Source organism: Eptatretus burgeri, chromosome 9 (assembly GCF_056783735.1).
Source record: "Eptatretus burgeri isolate ZD-2024b chromosome 9, Ebu_testis_v1, whole genome shotgun sequence".
Taxonomy (NCBI): domain Eukaryota; kingdom Metazoa; phylum Chordata; class Myxini; order Myxiniformes; family Myxinidae; genus Eptatretus; species Eptatretus burgeri.
In genome coordinates this window covers 36,073,595-36,096,094 of record NC_140969.1, presented here as the reverse complement: position 1 = coordinate 36,096,094, position 22,500 = coordinate 36,073,595, and the positions used below count along the sequence as shown (strand labels likewise).

Here is a 22,500-nt window from a genome sequence, read left to right as displayed (position 1 = left end):
CCTCTTTATCCTTTGCACCATCTCCCCCGCACCCGGCGTGACTCATGCCCTCGTGATCCACCCCCCCCCCCCCCGCTCAACCACGGGTGGGAGGGAGTTGTTGACGTCACCGCAGGGTTCTTCTTCCTCTTCGCAGAAGAGGGGGAGGGACATCTCCATTGTTCGCTCCCTAACTATTAAATCGATCCGCAGCGCATCTAATCGATTTCAAAACATTTAAACAATGGAAGGTGAGCTATCTCGGGAACATGCACTACTCGACATAGCTGACTAAGGGAACCTGCATGTTGTGTGCAATTGAATTCCAAATTCGTAACAATATATATATATATATATACATATATATATATATATATATATATATATATATATATATATATATATATATATATATATATAAATAAACATACATACATACATGCATACATACAAACATACGAGGCGCCGTGAGGAGGAGTGATGTAAGGGACACATCGGCCATTTTGGAGTTAATGCCATGTAGCACTGTTTTAACCCTTACCCTATCATCATCATCATCTCATTAAAAAATGTCGCTTACATCACTCCTCCTCGTGGGGCCTCATATACATATACATATATTTCTATGTATGTATATATATATATATATATATATATATATATATATATATATATATATATATATATATATATATATATATATATATATATATATATATGTACATATTGTTACGGCTGTGGAAATTCGCAAACCACCATTCAGGACCCTCAGGTGAGATATCTTCTTCGGTACATGTGTAGTTAGCTCAAACCCGTTGTATAGAGGGAATTTATGTGATCCATCCGGGCTGCGACGCTTAGAGTTCGGCGTTTTTCTTTTTCTATCTTTCATTTCAAACATACAACATTTCAACAACCATGCCATCCCCATCACAGCGCCAACCACACTGCAACCACGCCACCTCCACCATCTACGCTACTACATCTTCGCCACTACCACTTCCGAACGGCAAACAAGAGCGCCAAGGAAGGAGCTGCGAGGACGCGCGGGTTTTCCCGCCTGTTTTTCCCGCCATTATTCCCCGCGCTTTGGAGTGGAGGAGGGGCGATGCAGGTCAAAGGCCAGAGGTCATGTGAAGGAGGGGTCTCATTTTGGGGGAATAATTCTCTGGCCAGAGCCAAAAACTGACTCCCCCGGCCCCCGCACGGGGCGGGGTGGAGGGAAAGCGTGAGGGAACGCCCTTTTTGGGAACCCTCTCGAAGGAAGGTGGAGCCGAGAACGGGGCGGGGCGAAGGGCAGAGCCCGGCGCTATAAAAGACGGACACGGGCGGGCGCGCAAGAGCTTCCTCTTCCGCCTCTCCCTCGGGAACCTCTTCCTCTGGCGCGCTTCCTCTTCCGCCTCTCCCTCGGGAGCCTCTTCCTCTGGCGCGCTTCCTCTTCCGCCTCTCCCTCGGGAGCCTCTTGCTCTGGCGCGCTTCCTCTTCCGCCTCTCCCTCGGGAGCCTCTTCCACTGGCGAGCTTCCTCTTTCGCCTCTTCCTCTTCAGCCTCTTCCTCTTGAGCACTTCCACTTCCGCCTCTTCCTTTTCGTCTTGGCTGGTGGTCTGGTTGATCTTCGGTTGGTTTTTGTCGAGAGTTGGTCTTCGAGAAGAGGTCCTGCGCCCGCGCCTTGGCGAGCGGCCCTGTCACGAAGGCACGGACAGGAGACGCGGCAGGGCCCGTTGTGAGGTGGACCTGTGCATCCGGACGGGGAGTGCTGGAGAGGGTTCGCCGGCTGCGAGAGGGGTCGGGGCCAGGTGCGACCACGCTGACAGTAGCGGGAGAGGGAATCACCAGACACAAAAGGGAAGTCGCGACTTCCTTCTTTCTTTTCTTTGGGGTTTTTGTGTGAATGTCTGCTGGGTGGTGCCAGTCTGGCTCAAGTAGTATTGTTTTATGTGTTGCCGTGTGTACGCGTATTCGGTTGTAGCTCTGCATCGTTTCTTTTGTTTTAATTGCTTAATGTGCATTCTGATTCTGTATGGCTGTATATACGTGCTTGTCTGTGTGTGTGTGAATAAAACGCTTGCTTTTTGACTGTTCCCGCTCTGCTTCATCTCTTTTCCTTTTTATTGACCCTCCATCTTGCATCATGGAAAGGGGTTCGTAGTGGGTGCAACATCTCAGTAATTAATCGGAACCGTCAAGGCCGACGATAACACCGCTCGGTTATCACTGTAGCACGGAACGGACCGCTTAAGCGGTTCGTGTCCGGAGTCGGCCTGTGGCGTGGTATGATCACCCGGTTGACCATTCGCGCAGGTACTTAGGTAGATCGAATTTGGCGAGCAACCCTATCCTGCGCGGGTGGGCAATTGGCACGATCGTGGTGAGGTTAAACCCCCACCCGTGACTAGCTCCCGGCGTTGTTCCGAGGGGTCACAACAGAATTGTCCGTCCGCTGGGCGCGAATTCGCAACAATATATATATATATATATATATATATATATATATATATATATATATATATATATATATATATATATATATATATATATATACACACATATATATCTATACATATATATATACATACATATACAAACATACATATACATATATATATATATATATATATATATATATATATTGTTGTGGTTGACGAAATTCGCAAACCACCATTCAGGTCCCTTAGGTGAGATATCTCTGTAAGTATATGTGTAGTTAGGCCCAAACCCGTTGTTTAGAGGGAATAAATGTCATTCATTCGGGCTGCGACCCTTCTAGATAGCCGTTTTTCTTTTACTATCTTTATTTTGGACCAGCCGCCATTACTACCACCACCAACCACGTCTCAACAGCCATCACACAACAACCACCAGCCGCAACGCCGCTTCACAACAACAACAACGCCAACAGCCACGACCTTTACCGTCACATCTCGCTCTCGCAACCATCGCATCACCGCCATTTCCGCGCCGCTTGTGGGCACCGATACTGGACTCGTGCAGGGCGCGCACCGAGCAGCGTGTGCAGAAACATCACAGCCTTTCCGAAGAAAACGGATCAAAAACGACTCACGCCCACTTCTGTTCCGTCCTATCGGCGAGCGTGGGGCGATTTGGCCCCGCCTCCAGGTGCGTTGGAGTAATATCGCTATATGCAAATTCATGGATCAAAAAGCATTCACGCCCACTTTTCCTCGGTCCAATGGGGAGCCAGCCAGAGGTGAAGGGTCGAAGGTAAAGGGTCGAAGGCGAAGGAGCGAGGCCCCGGGGGCTATAAAGGGCTGCGTTCGCTCGCCAAACGAGGCAGTTGAGTCGGTGGAGTTGGGAAGAGCCAGTCAGGAGAGGAGTCGGAGAAGGCGGTTGGACGGAGCTGTGGAGAGTTGGAGAGGTGGCGGCGGCGAAGGCGGTCGAGGGGGTGCTCGTGTCAGAGTCGGGGAGCTGCGGAGGGAGAGGCCGGCAACGCGACCGAGGTCGTGGTGGAGACGCTCGTCGCGGGACCCGAGACAGGGAGATATCCTCCTTCCCCCGAGCATCAACAACCCCCTCCTGTTTCCCCCCGCGCTGAGATAGTGCGAGAAGGGGGCCCCGTTCCCACCCCATTCCAGACACTGTCCGCGAGGCCCGCGGAGTCGGGGCGCCACCGCCATTTTGCGGCTCATCATCAGACGGGTAGGCCCGACGCGGTCTCGGCCCCAGGCCCGTCTGCCCCCTCATAGTGGAGGGTGGTCCCTTTTTCTTTTGCTTTGAGTATATGTGTTGTCGGCGCCGTCTGTGAAGGAAAACTGTATAAGTGTTGCCGTGTGCCCGGTAGTCGGTTAGCTCTGCATTGTCTTTTGCTTTTACATTTGCTTTTTGTGCATTATTGTGTGTTTCTTCTTCTTCTTTTACATTTGCTTTTGGTGTAATTGTATATGTGTGCTTTCCGTTGATCGCGAAATAAATGTGCTTTATGTTGAACTGTTTTCCCGTTTCGCTTCGTCTTTTCCTTTATTGAATCTCCATCTTACTTCACGTAAAGGGTTGGTCGTGGGCTAAAACGCCCGATAATTAATCGAACCGTCGAGGCCGACGATAACACCGCTCGGTTATCCCGATAGTACGGAACGGGTCGCTTAAAGTGGCCCGTGTCCGAAGTCGACCTGCGGCGAGGTGCGATCGCCCGGTCTACCCTCCGTGTGGGTACTTAGGTAGGTCGAATTTGGCGAGCAACCCTATCCCACGCGGGGGCCGATTGGCACGATCGTGGTGAGGCCGAAAGGTCCACCCGTGACTAGTTCCCGGCGTTAGTCCGAGAGGGTCACGACGGGATTGTCCGTCCGGTGGGCGACGTGCCGCGATTCGAGTTACGTGGCCGTTCGCACGCCGGCGGGCGCGAATCCGCAACAATATATATATATATATATATATATATATATATATATATATATATATATATATATATATATATATATATATATATATATATATATATATATATATACACATAAACAGGGGGCTGGAAAAGTTGGTATACAGTAATGAAAAACAAGCCGATAAATTTCCACTTTACCTGCAAATAAAAGATGTATTATAGAAAAAATTACGAAAATAAACATTAAAAATGGTAATAATGATTTTAATGAATTAAATGAATTCTCGTATTAAATGAATCCGAGCACCACTATTATAATACTGGTAATACTGGTATAATCCTTACTGTATACCTACTTTTGCAGCCCCCTGCATATATATATATATATATATATATATATATATATATATATATATATATATATATATATATATTTATATATATATACACACACGAGCCTGGTGTTGGCGCAGTGGTTAGGGAAGCGGCTTGGGATCCAAAAGGTCCTGAGTTCAAGCCCCGTTGGGCCACTGAATTAATACACCAGGGGGTTGACTCAGCCTGTCATCCTTCCGAAGTCGGCGAAATGAGTACCAGTGTACTGGGCCAGTGTATACCCCGGTTAAAATAGGTGTACCATATCCCTGTATCGTAAGAGGCGACCAGGGTTGCGTCAGGAAGGGCATCCGGCGTAAAACATGTGCCAAATCACTATGCAGATCATACGGATGATCCACTGTGGCGACCCCTAAAAGGAGCAGCCGAAAGAAGAAGAGATATATATATATATATATATATATATATATATATATATATATATATATATATATATATCTTTATGATGTAAGCACACCCCGATATATAAAAAAATATATATATATTTCTAAATATATATATATATATATATATATATATATATATATATATATATATATATATATATATATATAGAACCCTTTATATCCATTTAGACCTTTTAAGAGCCCTTGGATCCCTTTAGAGCCTAACTACTACTGGAAAATACCCTTGAGATATTTAGACGCCTTTTGACCACTTAGACCTTTAGATCCCTTAAGATCCTTATCGAGTCCTATCGACCTTTTGAAATACTTCGACCCCTTTGACCCTTTAGACACACACCACACAAACATCGATAGTCTCCTCGCAATACACAGACTATACTGTTTTTCAGCAAGTAATGTGCAATCTCCACTCACCCGTAGGCCGGGTACTCTGCTGGTTTGAACATAATTTGCATATCGGATCATCGAATTGGTTCATCAATCAAAACCGAGAAGCAGATTGTATATTTGGATGTCGGAAATGTGCAATGCACGACATCTTTCTTGTTTGTTTGTTTGTGAGGAGGACATCTCAAAATGTTAGGGATGGATTTGGATAGCAGACATGGCGGACAGGTTGGGTATGTAACAAGGATTAATTGATGAGATGCTGGTGAGGATCCTCATCTGGATACGAGTCTTTTTTTTTTAAACTGATTGTTCACCATTGAGAGATTGGCTAAAATGATAATATATAGCATGATATTACAAAACGTTGTAGACGGGTTATAACAACACTTGATGAATGAGTTGGGTCGGTGACAAGAACAAGCCAATTAGATTTTGGTTAAGGTCCGGATGCAGATCCAGACTCTCAGTGGGCTACAAAACGCAAACCGTTCAGCCTGGTGGAGGAAGGCACTCCACCGAATGCCATTCTAGTTTCTCTTGTGGCTTTGGAACCAAACAAAAATATTATAGCCTTCATACCAATGACAGCTCCCACTCCAACCCCTCCCATCCCAACCTCTCCTCCTCCCAAACATGACTAATACTAAAATCATCATTTCAAACTTACACTTTAAATGAACAAGCCCCAGATATGTCCTTCCCATCAGTGGTTAGAAGCACCCAAACCGGATATGGAGTCTTCCTCATTTAGGTATACTTGATATATGCAGCTCCCACGTAAATATAGCTGCCACAAACTTTGTGTATTTTCATGTCACAAACATGTCCTTTGCCAAATATTTGGTGACCGTTACTTGGTAATGATGCACTGTCTTTTCAATTTCAGACATCCATTAAATAAATCACCAAGCCTGCAATGTTCACAGGAGGCAATCCAACAACGTTCAAAGTCTATTCACTGGTAGCGATATCTAGGGGGCTTGTGCAGCACAAGCCCGTCCACTCGCGCGTTTCCTCGGCCCACATGCTTGGGAGTTTGCAGTATGGGCAGCTGCCCTTTCGGCGATCTGAAAACGTTCCACAAGTCGTTCATTGTGCAGAGGCACAGCCCTATCTCTCAGGTACTGTCCCAAGTATTTTTGGCTTCTTTTAGAAGTTTGGTGAGCCATTTTAGTTCACAATTCTTACGTCACATACACGATATACTTTATGGTGCCTCGATCGAGCATCGTTTTTCGGGGTTTCTACGCATGTGCACCAAGTATTCTGGAGTGGATTACATCATTTTGAAATCCGCATAATGAATGGGAGCATGACCGACAACAGCACTTTCAGTTTGTAGATTTTGGAAAATTGGAAATTTTCACAGCAAATCGAGAGCAATGACCTTATGCAGTACAAACTAGAGGGGGAGCACTCGGGAGAGTGCAAAACCTCCGCCGCCAATACTGCTGGGTCACTCAAGTAAACCTTATATCTTATTCATCAAATATGATGTCAACAGTGCTGACAGTTATAGTTCTTTTCTCCAACATTTTTTTTTGGCGGGGGGGGGGGGTGTGGTTGGAAATCACTTAAAACATGTAAAAATGCAAAAAAAAGAAATCGAAATTTTGTTGAAAAAAAAGTTGCAAAAATTTATTTTTTCTCCAACAATTTTTTTTTTGGGGGGGGGGGTTGGAAATCACTTAAAACATGAAGAAATGCAAAAAAAAAAAATTTGTTTTCTCTTAACAATTTTTTCTTTTTGGGGGGGGGGGGACCAAGTCCAAAATCTAATGGCATGATCCTTGGACTATACCTCACCCCCCCCCCCCACCAAGTTTCGTCGAAATCCGTCGAGGAGTTTTTCCGTAATACTGTTCACAAACAAACAAACAAACAAACAAACAAAGACACAAACAAACAAAACAAACAGAAAGGGGTGAAAACAGTAACCTCCGATCTTCGTTGGCGGAGGTTAATAATGAGAATATATTGTTCTCTGCACAGAGATAAATATGGTACGAAGTAAACATTCTCAGCTCAAGCAGGATTCCTTCATCATATGTTAAAAAAAGAGATATGAACACCAAAACCGGTGCAGATCTGTCTTCCTGAAGACATGAAGGAAGTGCATGAAAATACATCAGCGATGAGAAGACTGACTATTCCCACGAGTCAAGCAGCTATTGCATTCACGTTTGATACCATCTACCTCATTTGCGTGAGCAGTGTGTGCAGCTTCAGCAGCTTCCTTCAGATGAAGACCTCGCTGAACACAACAAACTCAGGAGCAATTTGTCCAACTCGCCAAGATATTGTGGATGGACTCGATTTGATGGGACTCGGAATGGCATCGATTTCCCGATTGGGATATAATGAAAACGTGTTTGGAGGACATTAAGTCGAGTGATCATAATCTATTTTTCCTCAACCGTAATATCATTGGTATTCTGTATTGGATTAAAGTAACTAGAACAGCACTCAGTGGAGTGCATACCTCCACCAAGCTGAACAGTTTACGTTTTGTATCAAACTGAGAGGCGGGATCAGGATTTGGACCTCCAAAATTTAAATTGGCTTGTTCTTGTCATCTCCCCAACTCATCCACTAATTTTCATCCGAATATATTACAACTTTTTGAAACATCGTGCTGCATATCGTTTTAGGACCTCTCAATGATGAAGAATCACTTAAAAAAAAAATAACGGATCCAGATTCGGATCTTCACTGAAATAAAATCATCTCATCCTTGTTACAATCCCAACCTCTCCAACAAATTTCGTCCGAATCCGTCCACAACGTTTTGAGATATCCTGTTCACAGACAGACAGACAGACAGACAGGGGTGAAAAGATAACCCCTACCCACCTTCAGCCCAACATAACCTCCAAAAACATAACGTCCACCCACTTTCGGTGGTGGAGGTAAAAACAAATTGCCTTTCATTTCAGCGATGACACAAAGGGGGCATGGTGACAGTATCGTACTTTACCTTGTGATATTGTTGGTCTACTTTTAATCAAATATATTCCTTTAATCCTCTTGTTTATTAAAGCCTGTCTGTTTCACTCTCCACCTCAGTATGGAACATCTTGAAAGGCACAAGAAGAGAAAATCGTGTTGACGATTGCACAACTCCATCATTTGGTTTCAGATGCACGTGACCACATGTATTTGAGAAACGTCCCCGTTGCTGCAAATCATTATTCTCAAAAGTTGAATATATTTCCTTGTTGTCAGTAGAACTGCCACTAATGTAACTAAATCGCATCCCACAAGTGTTTTCAATCTGAAAACTATGCAGCACAAATCTTTGAAGAGGGTTCACTCAGTACTTAGTCACTCTAATGGATACAAGAATGTCCGTGGTTATCGAAGAATAAAAGCAATAAAACATTCGCAAAAAATTCACTTACACCCGAAATGAAATGGGATATTAAAACCGAAATGCTTGAAAATGAAATATTTAAATGAAGCAATGTCTAAGTAGTCTCTGTTACTAGATCACCATGGTGTAAATAAGGACAAAAAGGGCTGGTGAGAGAAGTCAGTCATTAATTTCGATTGATTTTGAATCAGGCATATTAAAGCCTTCTTTTATATCCATAATGAGGAAGTATGTCATCATCAAAAACTTCTTGGAAACCATATTCTTAAAACAAAAAAAAACATCAATTCATCTAAACTAATGGGAATTCAATTCATCTAAAAATTGGCCTTTTCTGCATTCAAAAAATAAACACACCATCAACAAAGAGAGTTATCCAGCAACAAAGTAAGTTTGGTCTTCGACCACTGTTTGGTCTTCATCTGGGTCCCGGATGTTATTTGGGAACGGAACCCCTGGCGCATGATGAAAGGAACCCAAGTTCAAATCCCATATACCATATGTGTTTGTTGATTATTTACCAATACTCTAATTCATAGAAAAACCACACCAATGTCTACAATTGTATTTGTCTACATGTACTTTATGTAGCTCCTCCACAAGTCTTAGGTCACTGAGGAAAGAAAAAAAACAAACATTAACCAGACTCGGTGGCATCCTGGTTATAGCATCTCTGAATCTGGGAGGTCAGCAGTTCAAACCCTGGCCAAGTTATAACAAAGAATTAAAAAAAAAAAATTGGTACTTGCTGCTTCCTTGATTAATGCTTAGCATTCAAAAAAATAGAGCATGGACAAACAACCACAGGTTGGCAATACAAGCACAGGTTTTGAAGGGCTGAGTGGCCTCCTCATGCATCAAAGTTCCTTGTAAGTGAAAATATATTGTAAAAAAAAAAAATAATAATAAAAATTCTATCCATCATATTGTTACGAATCTAGAAGCCATTTGCACACAGACAGACAGCAGCCCCCGCAGTTCAGTTATTTCGATAAGTATGTGTTTATCGTCAGGGTCCCGGTCCCGTCCTTCTGTCTAATGGGAATTTCGTGTGTGCGCTTCGAGTTACTTTTATATCTTTAAATCTTCATCCTTCGTTTTCGCACCATCGCCATCCATCGCCCGCGTGCAGCGTGTCACGTACAGGGGTAAGGTTCCCTCCGCCCACCGTGAGCTCGTCCAATCAACGGCGGCCACGAGTCACCCGACAACCCCTCGTCCGATTTGGAGGCGAGTACCTCAGAGCGTTTCCCTCGACCCACGGGGGAGAAGAAGGATAAGACGAGGTGGCGAGCCGTCGTCGAAAGAAGGTCGCCCCATCGTAAAAAACAAAAGAGGAGAGGGTTGGTCGTGGTAAGAGCATCTGCAGCCTTGGTGGCGATCGGCTTCGTCTGCAGTCTTGGTGGCGATTGGCTTCGTCTGCAGTCTTGGTGGCGATTGGCTTCGTCTGCAGTCTTGGTGGCGATTGGCTTCGTCTGCAGTCTTGGTGGCGATTGGCTTCGTCTGCAGTCTTGGTGGCGATTGGCTTCGTCTGCAGTCTTGGTGGCGATTGGCTTCGTCTGCAGTCTTGGTGGCGATTGGCTTCGTCTGCAGTCTTGGTGGCGATTGGCTTCGTCTGCAGTCTTGGTGGCGATTGGCTTCGTCTGCGGTCGTGGTGGCTTGGTCTCGGTCGTCGTCTGTGGCCCTTTGCGGTGGCTTCTCATGGTAGTGGCGGCTGAGCAGCCAGGGACGTGGACCGTGGACTTCGGGTCGTGGGTTTGAGTCCTACCGTGGTGGTTTGGAGTCGGTGTGATCGCACGAGGCGGGAAGGTACCCCGGCCCGGCTCTACCGAATAAAGACCCACGGGGTCCATTTTCTTTTGGGTGTGTGTGTGTGTGTGCGTGTGTCCGTGGGCCCCGTCTGTAAGTAGAATTGTTAAGTGCCTTGTACATTGTGAATTACATTTTCATATTCGGATAACTCTGCTCTTTGTGCTCCCCTGCCCCATTATAAATAAGCCCCTGTTAAATGTACCAGCTCGTTTTCTGTGCTTTCTCCCATTGACCCAGCACGGTGCATATTGAGAATTAGTGAGGCTGTTCGTGCCGTAAATTGTTCATTTAGACCGACGGATCTTGGTAATCCCCACTCGGTTTACACCCGGATCGGGCTCGGTAAACGGTCCGTTCCGCCCGAGGTCCATCGAGGGTGTGGTTTTCCCCGGTAGTTAGACGGCATGGGTACTTAGGTATATTGAAATTAGGCAATTAACCCTACCCCACGCTGTCAAAATATTGGCGACCACGGTCCGCAAAGGGACCTGTGACCTTTCGGACTTATCCGAGAGTCACGACCTAAATTCCGGGTGTTCAGTGGGAGGCGACTCCACTGCTCCACCTAGTGGTCGTTTATCGCCACCAAACCCCAGCCCACAACAATATATCGTGGTACAAAACCTGAGCACACCTATATGCTAATGATACTGCAAAACAAGACCTTTGACGACTCAATGCTTTAGCTATATATACATGGTCAACATTTGCATTTTTTACCAGGAGAAATTCCTCTTTCCTTCATCCACTTCAAGGTAAGTTTCACCATCACATAAATACTAATTTCCAACACGAGTGGATTGAAAATTAACAAGAAATCCTAAGCTGCAAAAACACTTGTTGCCACAATTGCCTGTTGTCTTGATTTTATTTTATTTTATTCCTCTACAAAGATCTAGGCTCATGGAGGAGCTGAACGACAAAGGGCAGCCGATTCACAAACTAGCAAGGGTATGTGGAGATGGAGTGAGTATGGACGTACACAAGGAGTAAAGGAAGAATAACAAAAAGGAGTAACACTGGCCTGGAGAGGAACATAAATGGGAAAGAATCAGGGTTTGCAAAAGAGATGGGCATATGTATGGGTGAGCACATGAAGTAGTGATGGGCAGCGCATTTGAAAGACTGAAGTAAGGAGGATGAGACAATGGGCACGGACACTATTGCACAATCGAATGAAGCAGAGGACAAATGAATGCAGTTCAGCAATCAGCTTCCACTTTGGGAGGGTGATCAGGTGAGGGTTTGTTTCGACATTCTCTCAAGACTTGTTTTAAAGACCATTGACAATGCCTTTCTCAAAAAAAAATTATATAAAATTCAAATGGAAAGGCAACTTTCAGAATTTTTTTTTAAGTACAAAATGCGGAAATTATTAAACCTTAACATCAAATATTTCATTTTATACCAAATTGCTTTGAAAAAAAAAAGTGTCATGGGAGGAGTGCCTTTCCAAAAAATATTAATACAAAATTAAAATGGAAAGGCAACTTTCAAAGTACGTACAAACATGAAAATTAATAAATCTTAAAATCAAATTTTGCTTTGGCAGCACTGGCAGTCTGTAACAGAGTATGTGTTTATAGTCAGGGTCCCGTCCTTCTGTCTGATGGGAATTTCGTGTGTGCGCTTCGAGTTACTTTTATAGTCAGGTTTTTTATATCTTTAAATCTTCATCCTTCGTTTTCGGAAATCGGAAAAATCCAAAATCCAAAAAAGGGCCAAAATCGTTTTAGGACATCTGAATCGGAAAAAAACTAATTTACCATTTTACACCAAATTGCGATGAAAAAGTATAAATAAAAGTACCATGGAACATGGAAGCCTCAATGGAGGGAGCAAGATCTTGTCCACAATTAGCAAAAATGGACATGTGATGTCAAACATTTGACACCCAATCATGGACATGACACGACTGCCTTAACAGATGGTGTATCTATACTGCAAGAGGGATGTTTGTCTGTGTGTGTGTGTATATGTCATCACTTTTCTGATGTCCAAATGGATCTGCGTCAAACTTTCAGAGGTTCATCAGTGAGTGCCGGGGAATGTTTTAGAGGAGAGAAAAAAAAATTGAAAATTAAAAAATAACAAGTTGGATTTTTTTTTTAATTGCCCTTAGCCTTTGCAGCTATGTAAAAGGTAATATTAAACGATTTCCAACCCCATTCCTTCCTTTAAGTGGGTGTAGAGAAATGTTTTAGGCTCTGACAAAAGAAAAAAGAAAAAAAAAAGAATCAAAATTAGATTTTTTCAAAATGCCAACATGATTGAACAGCACTGCACAATGCTGGGTACCCCTGCTAGTTATTCATGAAATGAAGTAAAATATTGACTACAACCAGATGTAATGATCATGGCTACCTCTGTGTTTTTATTTCAGCTCAATAATTGCAAGGACAATTATATTTTTTAGGGTATTGATGACACGAGCATCAGCACTCCCACCCTCCGAGATGTGCAATTTAAAGTGGTCATATTTCAACAAAGTGATACCTTCTTCTTGAACACACTGTACATTTGAAAATAAATTGGGACCTCCTGTAACCATATTTGGCCTTGCTGGACAACAATGTCGAGTTTTGTGCTATAAAATGCAAAAAAAACCAAAAAGTTTAATTTACACAAAGTGATCATTTCTTTCTGGGTCACACTAAAGTTTTCGTCACAACATACAGTGTATATATATATATATATATATATATATATATATATATATATATATATATATATATATATATATATATATATATATATATATATATATATATATATACACTGTGCATTAGCTATATGTACTATATATAATTTGTGCATTAGCTCCATTATAATGAGATTATAACAATCTGTTAAATAGACCCATTAATACAATGCGAAAACGAATACTGTATATTATTTAAATCTTGAAAGATATTTCATAAGAAAGAAATCTTCCTGGGGATTTTGTTTTTCCTTGAAATTCACGAGCAGGTATTGCTTGGTTGCTGAGAGTTTAAGGTTCGAGTCGACCAATTACAATACTGTACAATGAAAGGAAGAAACTTTCCAGCGCAGTATTCCTCTTTTGGCAAATGGCTGCGGGTCTGTTTTTAAAATGGGCAGAAACCCCATCAATAGATCAATTGTGTTTGCGCGCATGAAATGAACGACATGAGGAAACAGGCTCGTTGCGTAAGACCATTACAACCTAATGGAAACAACATTGTTCGCAACTTGAGGTGCATTATCCGCACAATGGCACAATAGTCCAATGAAGGCCAAGCCTTAGTTTTGGTGCTATATTCTGCTCAAATACAATCACATTTTTTAACATATCAAGTCATCTATTTTGCTTGACATTTCAACCTGCAGATGAAAGAATGTGCTGATGGATATAGTCTCACAGGCAAAGTGAAAAAAAAATGTAATCGCACATTGTAGACATCAGTAGCATTGCAATTAGCCTGGTGTTGGCTTAGTGGTTAGGGTGGCGGCTTGGGATCCCAGAGTCCTGAGTTCAAGCCCCGTTGGCTGCTGAATTAACACCAGGGGGTTGACTCAGCCTGTCATCCTTCCAAGGTTGGCGAAATGAGTGCCAGTGTACTGGTCCCGGTGTATGCCCCGGTTAGAATAGGTGTACCATATCCCTGTGTGTCGTAAGAGGCGACCAGGGTTGGTGTCAGGAAGGGCATCCGGCCATAAAACATTGCCTCACAAAAAGCCAAACCCCTGCACAGCAGGGAAAAATGGCTGTAGAAAAGGTCATTTTATTTTTAGTAGCATTGCAATTAAGCAGCAACATCAGCGAATAAACTGTCTGCATGCCACGCAAAACATGTCCGGTAGTGCGCAGGTACGTTTCAGAACATTAAACGAATGGAAACTGCACCTCATGGAACCTTCAAAAAATGGAAGCAAAAGAACATTACAATCCAAAAATTTGTCTGACGTCGACGAGAGAAAAATATGATGCGAGGATAACATACCATCCAAAAAACACAAACTTCGACACCGCGAAATATAACCTCAAAATACCTCCAACTAAGTGTCAATTAAACAGCTAAATTAATGAAACAGAGTGTGCTAGGAAAAATGAAGCACTAATCGTCTAATGGGAGGAGGAAGATGAAAGACTTCACTTCAAAGAAACGTGACAATTTCATCTGCCTATGTATGCAGTCAAGCACCCAAGCCATGCGGAGAATTTGTATTTTAACCGCCAAGGTATGCAGACATCTGCCCAGGACTTTGTATACATGGTTTGGACCTTCAAAATGCAAAGTAAGTAATAATGCTAAAGTCGGTCTTGGATACCTCCAGCCTCAAAATGTAGTGATGGAATGTACAAAAAAAAAATGTATAACCATTACAGTGAGGCACACCCATGGGTAGCACAGCACAAAACAAATGAGCAAGTAAATAACAAGCAAAAATAATCACTTCACAAATTTACAGAGCCCGAAGGATGCCAGCATTAGCACATTATCCGGCCCGGATTGACTCACCTGCAGTGCTTGCATTCTTCTGGTGCCAAGCTTCGAGGACCAACGTGAATGACCGCTGTGGACAAACAAGAGGAGGAAGAATAAGGGGAGGAGACAGAGAGATAGAGAAAGATAATGGATAGAAAGATGTGGAAACCAAAACAAACAAAAAATAAATCAAGAACCTCCACATGGTAGCACTTGAAATCACTACCCAAAAGTGGGCACAGTATCCAATTATAACATAGACTTGCAAGTTCCCATTAACAGCACAGAGGGAAAAACAATGAAGAATGAAATAAATACAGCCTTTTGTATTATCGATACAACGTGATATTCCCATATTGTCATTATTAAAATTTGCACAGAGCGCATTCATATTGACAGATGACAGACTTGCAAACTCTTGCACATTGACTTTGTGACAATTCCTTGCGGCAATTCGAATAACGCGAGGCCAGATATAGCTTCAACACAAGGGAATAACTTCCAAGCAAAAGCAGACGCTCGTGCCGATTTCTGATATTTGACGTGATATCATGTTTATTAATCAGCATTCTCTTGGGAAAAGGTCAAATTTTAATTTTTTGATGGCATACGATTGTGTGGAAAACTGTGCGCGTTAATGCATTTAACTTCCATCAACTGAAAGAAACAAAACATGAAGCAAAAGTCGAACAAATTCAAACAGGCTTCTCAGCAACATATTTCACGCCAAAAAGCCATCATAACCTAGGTGTCAACATGTAGGGTATTTTTCCACTTCCTTTTGGGATGTTCGGTTAAACTTGGCCAATGAAGCTAGCAATTTTGTCATGATAGTCGTAACTGTATTGGTGAGAAAAATGTCACGAGATGAAACAGAAAACTACATATCACATGATTCGTACAATCATGAAGGTACAATGCCAATGCCATTATTTCATTGCTGTAAGAATATTCATCAATTAGTCGATCAATGTAAAGCTATTAATTAACAGTTCAAACACATTGCTAATATTATGGTCACAAGACATTTTAAAATCGAATTTCCCAATTTTAGTGTTGTTCCAGGAAGAGATTCCAGAGGGCTCCTGCTTTGTGTCCAGGGTATGTGGTTATTTGTATTTTTGGATTTAAAGATGCCGTGAGCACCTGCTGCAAGGCTGCTAACCAACAGAGGATGCCTGCAATGCATTCACCTTGTCTAGGCATCGATTACACAGTTAACTAGAAGGGCTCTCAGTAGAGCGCATACCTCCGCCACGTAATGCCTGATCCACGAGAACATATCGGTCCCAATACATATTTGAAATATCATGCTATACAACAGTATGATATAATTTTTGACCCAATCTCTCAATGGTGAAGAATTGCTTTAAAAATCCTAGTAGTTGGATGCGGATCCGGACCTTCACCAAAATTGAATCAGTTCATCCTTGTCACACACCAAATCTGTCCACAAAATTTAATCCAAATACGTCCTCAACTTTTTGAGATATCCTGCACACAAAGAAATAGACAAATGAAAAATCACTCATGGAGTGACAACTTGGAAAAACAGCACAAAGTAGAATGGCACTCAGTAAAGCGCATACCTCTGCCAGGTGGAACACTTCACATTTTGTATCCCACTGATGAGCTGGATCCGAACCAAAATCCAATCCGTTTGTTCTTGTCACCCATTCGACTCATCCACCTTGTTTTGTCATAACTCGTCCACAACTTTTTGCGATATAGTAATATATTTAGTTTTTGGCCTGATATATCAATTTTAGAAATTTGGCCTGTGTTGACCTTTTGACCTTAAAATGAATTGGTAGTTGAATTCAGCGACCTGACATGAAAATGCTCTTCAAATATTAAGTTAATTGGATTCAAATTTATGATTTTAGAAATTTGGCATATGCTGACATTTTGGTCTATGTTAACCTTTTGCCTATGGTGATCACAAAAATAATAGGTGGTTGAATTCAGTGACCTGATATGTAAATTATTTTCAAATTTAAACTCAATTGGATGAAAATTGAGGATTGCGAAAATTTGCCACAAATTGGCCTTTTGGCCTATTTTGACCTTTTGGCTTATGTTTACATCGAAATTAATAGGTGGTTGAATTCATTCACCTGATATGCAAATGCTCTTCAAATTTCAACTTAATTGGATTAAAATTGAGGATTTTAGAAATTTGGCCTATGTTGACCTTTTGGTCTATGTTGACCTCAACATTTATATGTGGTTGAGTTCAGCGACCGCATATGCAAATGGTCTTCAAATTTCAAGTCAATCGAATGAAAATTGACAATTTTAGGAACAATTTAAAAATATGGCCGATTTTGGGTTGACCTTATGGCTTATGTTGACCTTTTGACCGAGGATAACCTCAAAATTAATAGGTGTTTGAAGTCATTGACCTGATATGCAAATCCTGTTCAAATTTCATGTCAATGGGGTGAAATTTGAGGATTTTAGAAAATTTGGCTGAAATTGGCCTTTTAGCCAATGTAGACCTTTTCGGTCGACCAAATTTTACGAAACTTCAATGCGGGACCGTCGCAGGGTCGGTGACATTAATCTCTGAGAATTTTAGAACAATCAGTTGAGCAGTTTGGGTTGGGGGTGAGCGGACAGGCAAACAAACACATAAACACACAAACAGAGGCGATCAACATACTTGTCAAAAAATAAAAATAATTCCCAAGTAACAAACAGACAGACAGACAGACAGACAGACAGACAGACAGACAGACAGACAAAAAGGGGTGAAAACATAACCTCCTTCATCTCTGGTGGCGGAGGTAATGAGGGTTTTTGGTTTTTTAATCGTCGCCAGGAAAGATGATGTTCAAGTTAAAATGCAACCTTCGGAGCAAATTGATTACCCTTTTTAGAGTCATGGTTGGAAGTTCATTGTTAAAGGTGAGTTGAATGGACCAGCAAATAAACTATTTGTTTCAACTTTAAAGTAAGGGTATTTATGAATGCAATAAACATCAATTACAACGAAATGCACAAGAATGTAATGCATCTGCATTTGGCATAGACTGGGACCTGAAAAGTCAAAAAACACTCCTTAAGCCTGAGTCACATTTGCTCTATGGCTTGGATACGGCGGCCGTACCCCCCCCCCTGCCCCACCCCCTTGAATTGACAGAAATGTGCGGCGGCCGCAGAGTTTCTGAGGTGGCCTCAGGGGTGGCCCTATGCCGTATGGCTATCTTTTACAGGCCATAGGGGTCTCCGTGAAATTAAAGCGCGGAGTGATAACTTTTTTCATTTCTTGGTTGGCCGTAGCAATTCGACAAGCCGTAGCCATGACGTAGATATGTTCCACGTCGACCGTACGTAGGGCGTACGGTGGGCTTGCGTTATTCGTGCGTTTTCCGTAGGCTCTTATCAATGAAAAATGAATTTTGCCAACCCCCAAAAACTTACGGCGGCCGCACTATTTCCACGTTCGCCTTAGGGCCCCCCTGCGGTCGCCTTGCGGGCACCTTGAGGCTACCTCGCGTCTGCCTTGAAAATTCTCTGGCCACCGCAGGGACGCCCTAAATTCACCGTGCGACATCAAATCAAAGACCGTACGGCACCCCCACGTTTTCGGTCTCCACAATTTCTAAATACCCCGTGCAGCTGCCCGAAAAATAAAAACATATGTGACTGCTACATTGTGTGACCGCGGAAATACTGCGGCCACCCTATAATTGCGAGTGGCCGTAGCTTTTTCAGACCCTACGGCCGCCGAGCCAAATGTGACAAGCATGACCAATGCATGCTCATGATCGTATCAACTGATGGCAGATTCCAATGTAACAATTTCCTGGAGTTGTCTCCGGTTCATGTCCCCACTGGGTGGGGATTAGGGGTCGTCAGGGTCAAAATGGGAAAAAGTTTTCAACTCACAATTTGATATTGGGTCATTCCTGGTGGGACTTTTTGCCATCCTTAGACTTCCTTCAGGTGGGAAGCGTGGGATTTGCTGCGATAGTGTGCCATCAGCTTCGCTCTAGTTATCTTCATGTAACAGTAATGAATTGTAAAAAAAAATTCAGTGTGAACAATTTTAGAGTTGAAAAGGTTGCTTGGATACAGGTGAATTAAAAGCATTTGAAGGAAAGTACCCACGACCAGAGCGGAGAGGTACAAGGCTTGGGCTGGAAAGAGTGTCGTAAGCATGAGAAGAAATACAATGAGACATGCCAGAATGTCAACAAATTATATTGGCAGAAGATGAAAGAGCATGCGACTGAAGCTCAGAAGATTGCAAAAAGGAATGCTGCCTGGTTGCAAAAACAAAATTCAAGAGAAACTGCAAAGCAAAAGGATCAACGACAAGAGAAGAGAATCGTTTCCCTGCAGCACTTAGTTTAGGAAGTATGCAGAGCAGCAAGTGCATCACCGGAATCAAGGAAAGGAAGAGCAGAGAGTGACTAAACTCGCAGCAGATACTACAGGTGTGTTGCCTGAGAAAAGACAGTGGAAGAAAATCCAAGGGATGTAATGAAAGAGCATTCCTGAATAAAATGGACAAAAAGGAAACATTAAGCTGGGAACCCGGCTGTCATTTTGATTTCTGATGGACATTTAATATCCCATGGTGTCTCTCGACGAAGATTAGGGGCATTATCGGTGGCACCCCGAACAAGTCACAAATCCCTGCACCAACTCATACCGCATCATGGAATGATCTCTCTGGAAAGGTAGTGGCGGCGGAAACAGTCGATAGGTTTAAACTGGAATTGGATGTGCACCCAGCTGTATTGGGGATACAGGAGTACATGGATATTGGCAGGACATAATTTGGCCCAATGAGCTGTTGAGCTAATGCAGTTAGATTACATATCACTGTGGGTAAGGCCGAAGTCACATTTGCTCTACTGCGAGGATACGGCGGCCGGACGCCCTCTGAATTGACAGAAACGTGCGACGGCCGCAGAGTTTCTGCGGTGGCCTCAGGGTGGTCCTACGCCGTTTGGCTATATTTTACAGGCCGTAGGGGTCTCCGTGGAATTATAACGCAGTGTTATAACTTTTTTCATTTCTACGTTCGCCGTAGCTTTTCGACAAGCCGAAAAAAAAAACTGGTAAAAAATAAAAAAAACCCACTCGTTACCTCCGTCTGGCCGCACGCTCGCCTTAGGGCCCCCTGCGCTCGCCTTGTGGGCACCTCGCGTCTGCCTTGAAAATTCTATGGCCTCCGCAGGAATGCCCGAAGGTCACCGTGCGACATCAAATCAACGACCCTACGGCACCCCCACGTTTTCGGTCTCCACAATTTATAAATACGCCGTGCGGCTCCCCGAAAAATAAAAACATATGTGACTACTACATTGTGTGACCGTGGAAATACTGTGGCCGCCCTATAATTGCTCGTTGCCATAGATTTTGTAGACCCCACGGCCGCCGTGGCAAATGTGACTTGGGCCTAAAGCATGACAAGTTAGACAAAAAAATTTTATTCCTTGCTTCTCCCGTCAAAAATCCAGGCTGACGCCACACCTCAACTCCTTTGTTCCTTGCTTCTCATCTATGCAACTACCGCCCAGAGGCTGTTCTGTCTCACTCTTCAATCCAGTGCTTCAAAAGCAAGCAGTGCACCACCATCTCTGGTCATTCCCAATTCTAACCAATGATATTCATCACTCCCATTAATCTTTCTTCACCCAACCATATTACTTGCGCGTTTCAGCATTTCCAGCCCCTCTTCCCCCTCCACTTTTCCTGTTCGTCCAGTCCCTTGAGATTTTCCCCGCTGTCAGATCTACCATGCTCTTCCATGAGCCTCGTTCCTGTAAAGAAAAAAAAATTGTTATGGATCACATCATAATCTTTTCCTGTCAAATAATAATCTTTCCTCAATGACACATCAACTTTGTGAGAACACTGTAACAATGCACTCAAAAAGATCCATCGTGTCACAAGGATCCGCTGTGCTATCCTGGCAGACATTGGCCTCTCCTCGAACAAAGTGACGTCACCATTCTGATAATGTTCAGAATGTGTCATCTTCCTGTGAACAGCCAAGACGTGTGAAAAGACCAAAGGTCGGATGCCTGTGGGTGGGACGCATGCCAAGCTTGAAATGATTACACCATGTGATCAAAGGCAATGAAGAACAATTATGTTTCTAGTTTCTACCTAGTTTTCACCGACTCCAACCAGATCTAGTAATGATGCCCCCCTCTCATCCCTCGTCCAACCTTCTCACCTCACCGACACCCCTCTCACTACTTGTAAACCCCTTTATGCCAAATTCAGCATCACTGCCTTGTTTTTAAATATAACCAATCATAATTTGAACTTTGGGGGGAAAAAATCCCCCCAAAGGGGGGAGAAGAATCTTGTCTGCAGGCAGCCTTACTTGAATAAAAATAAAATAAACTTTTAATATTCTGCATGACAAAGTGGGTCTACACATTGGGCAAGTTGATCCCACCTCTGAGCTGCCTCGCCTGGGTTCAAATGTCAACCCAGTTATAAAAATTAACCATTAAACAACCAGTGGCGTCCTTCACGAAGAGAAGGTGAGTCATCATCGGAAGCCTGAACAAATTCCAAATTCCTCCTTCGACTGCAGGTAGCAGCAAGTGGTCTGCTCTTCTCGGAGGTTCCTCGATGCCAGGGTGACACCGCTTGCCATCTCAGAGTGTGGTTTGTGTCTGGATAGCAGCTTCTGCCCGATAAGTAATTTGACCAGGTGGTTTACGCGTTTTATGTGAACAGTCTTCTTCAGTTAAGAATGGCAGCCATCACATGTCATCACAAGTGCTGGTCAAAGACTGTGCCAATGATAATTTATGTCTGTCATTCTTATGGAAGTTCAAGGTACAACATGTTGTACACAGGCCAAGTTGCGGCAACGTGCCAATAAGTCATGGTAATTGAGAAATTGAACTTGTAAACAGTTTTTAGGCACAAGAAAGGCTTCGCCAAGAATATTTGAGAAATACATCTGATCACCGCAGTCAACGTAATAAGGATATTTCTTAAAGTCGATGTTATGGAAATTTGTTTTACCATTGTCTTTAGATCAACTGGCCAACAATTTGAAACAGTCGACATACGAGGGCCACAGCAGGACACAAAGGTACAAGCTATCAGATGGTAGGACGTCCATTTTTGACTTGGCAAATGGATGAAAATAGGGATCCTTTTGAACTACCAGATACCTGCAGGCATGACATTCATACCACCAGCATCTCTCTGGACCCACTACACAAAATATCCTCAGTTTCACAAGGTGCAAAGGTCGTTTCCACAGGTAAGGATGCATTCCAAAGAGTTGGACATTTTAGACAAGCCCAGGCCTGCCTGCAGAAAAGGCTAGGCCCAGAGGGGCAACCTGAGCTCTGACTGCATTACT

At 43.0% G+C, this 22,500-nt stretch overlaps 1 protein-coding gene across 1 annotated transcript in view; it reads right to left on the bottom strand.

Annotated features, from left to right (window-relative positions):
• Positions 1 to 22,500, bottom strand: part of LOC147019901 (protein jagged-2-like) — a 150,275-nt gene that overhangs the window by 109,767 nt on the left and 18,008 nt on the right. Inside the window, exon 3 of the mRNA XM_085894735.1 lies at positions 15,180 to 15,234. Coding sequence (XP_085750861.1) covers positions 15,180 to 15,234 — 55 coding nt within the window. The remainder of the gene's footprint in view (positions 1 to 15,179; positions 15,235 to 22,500) is intronic.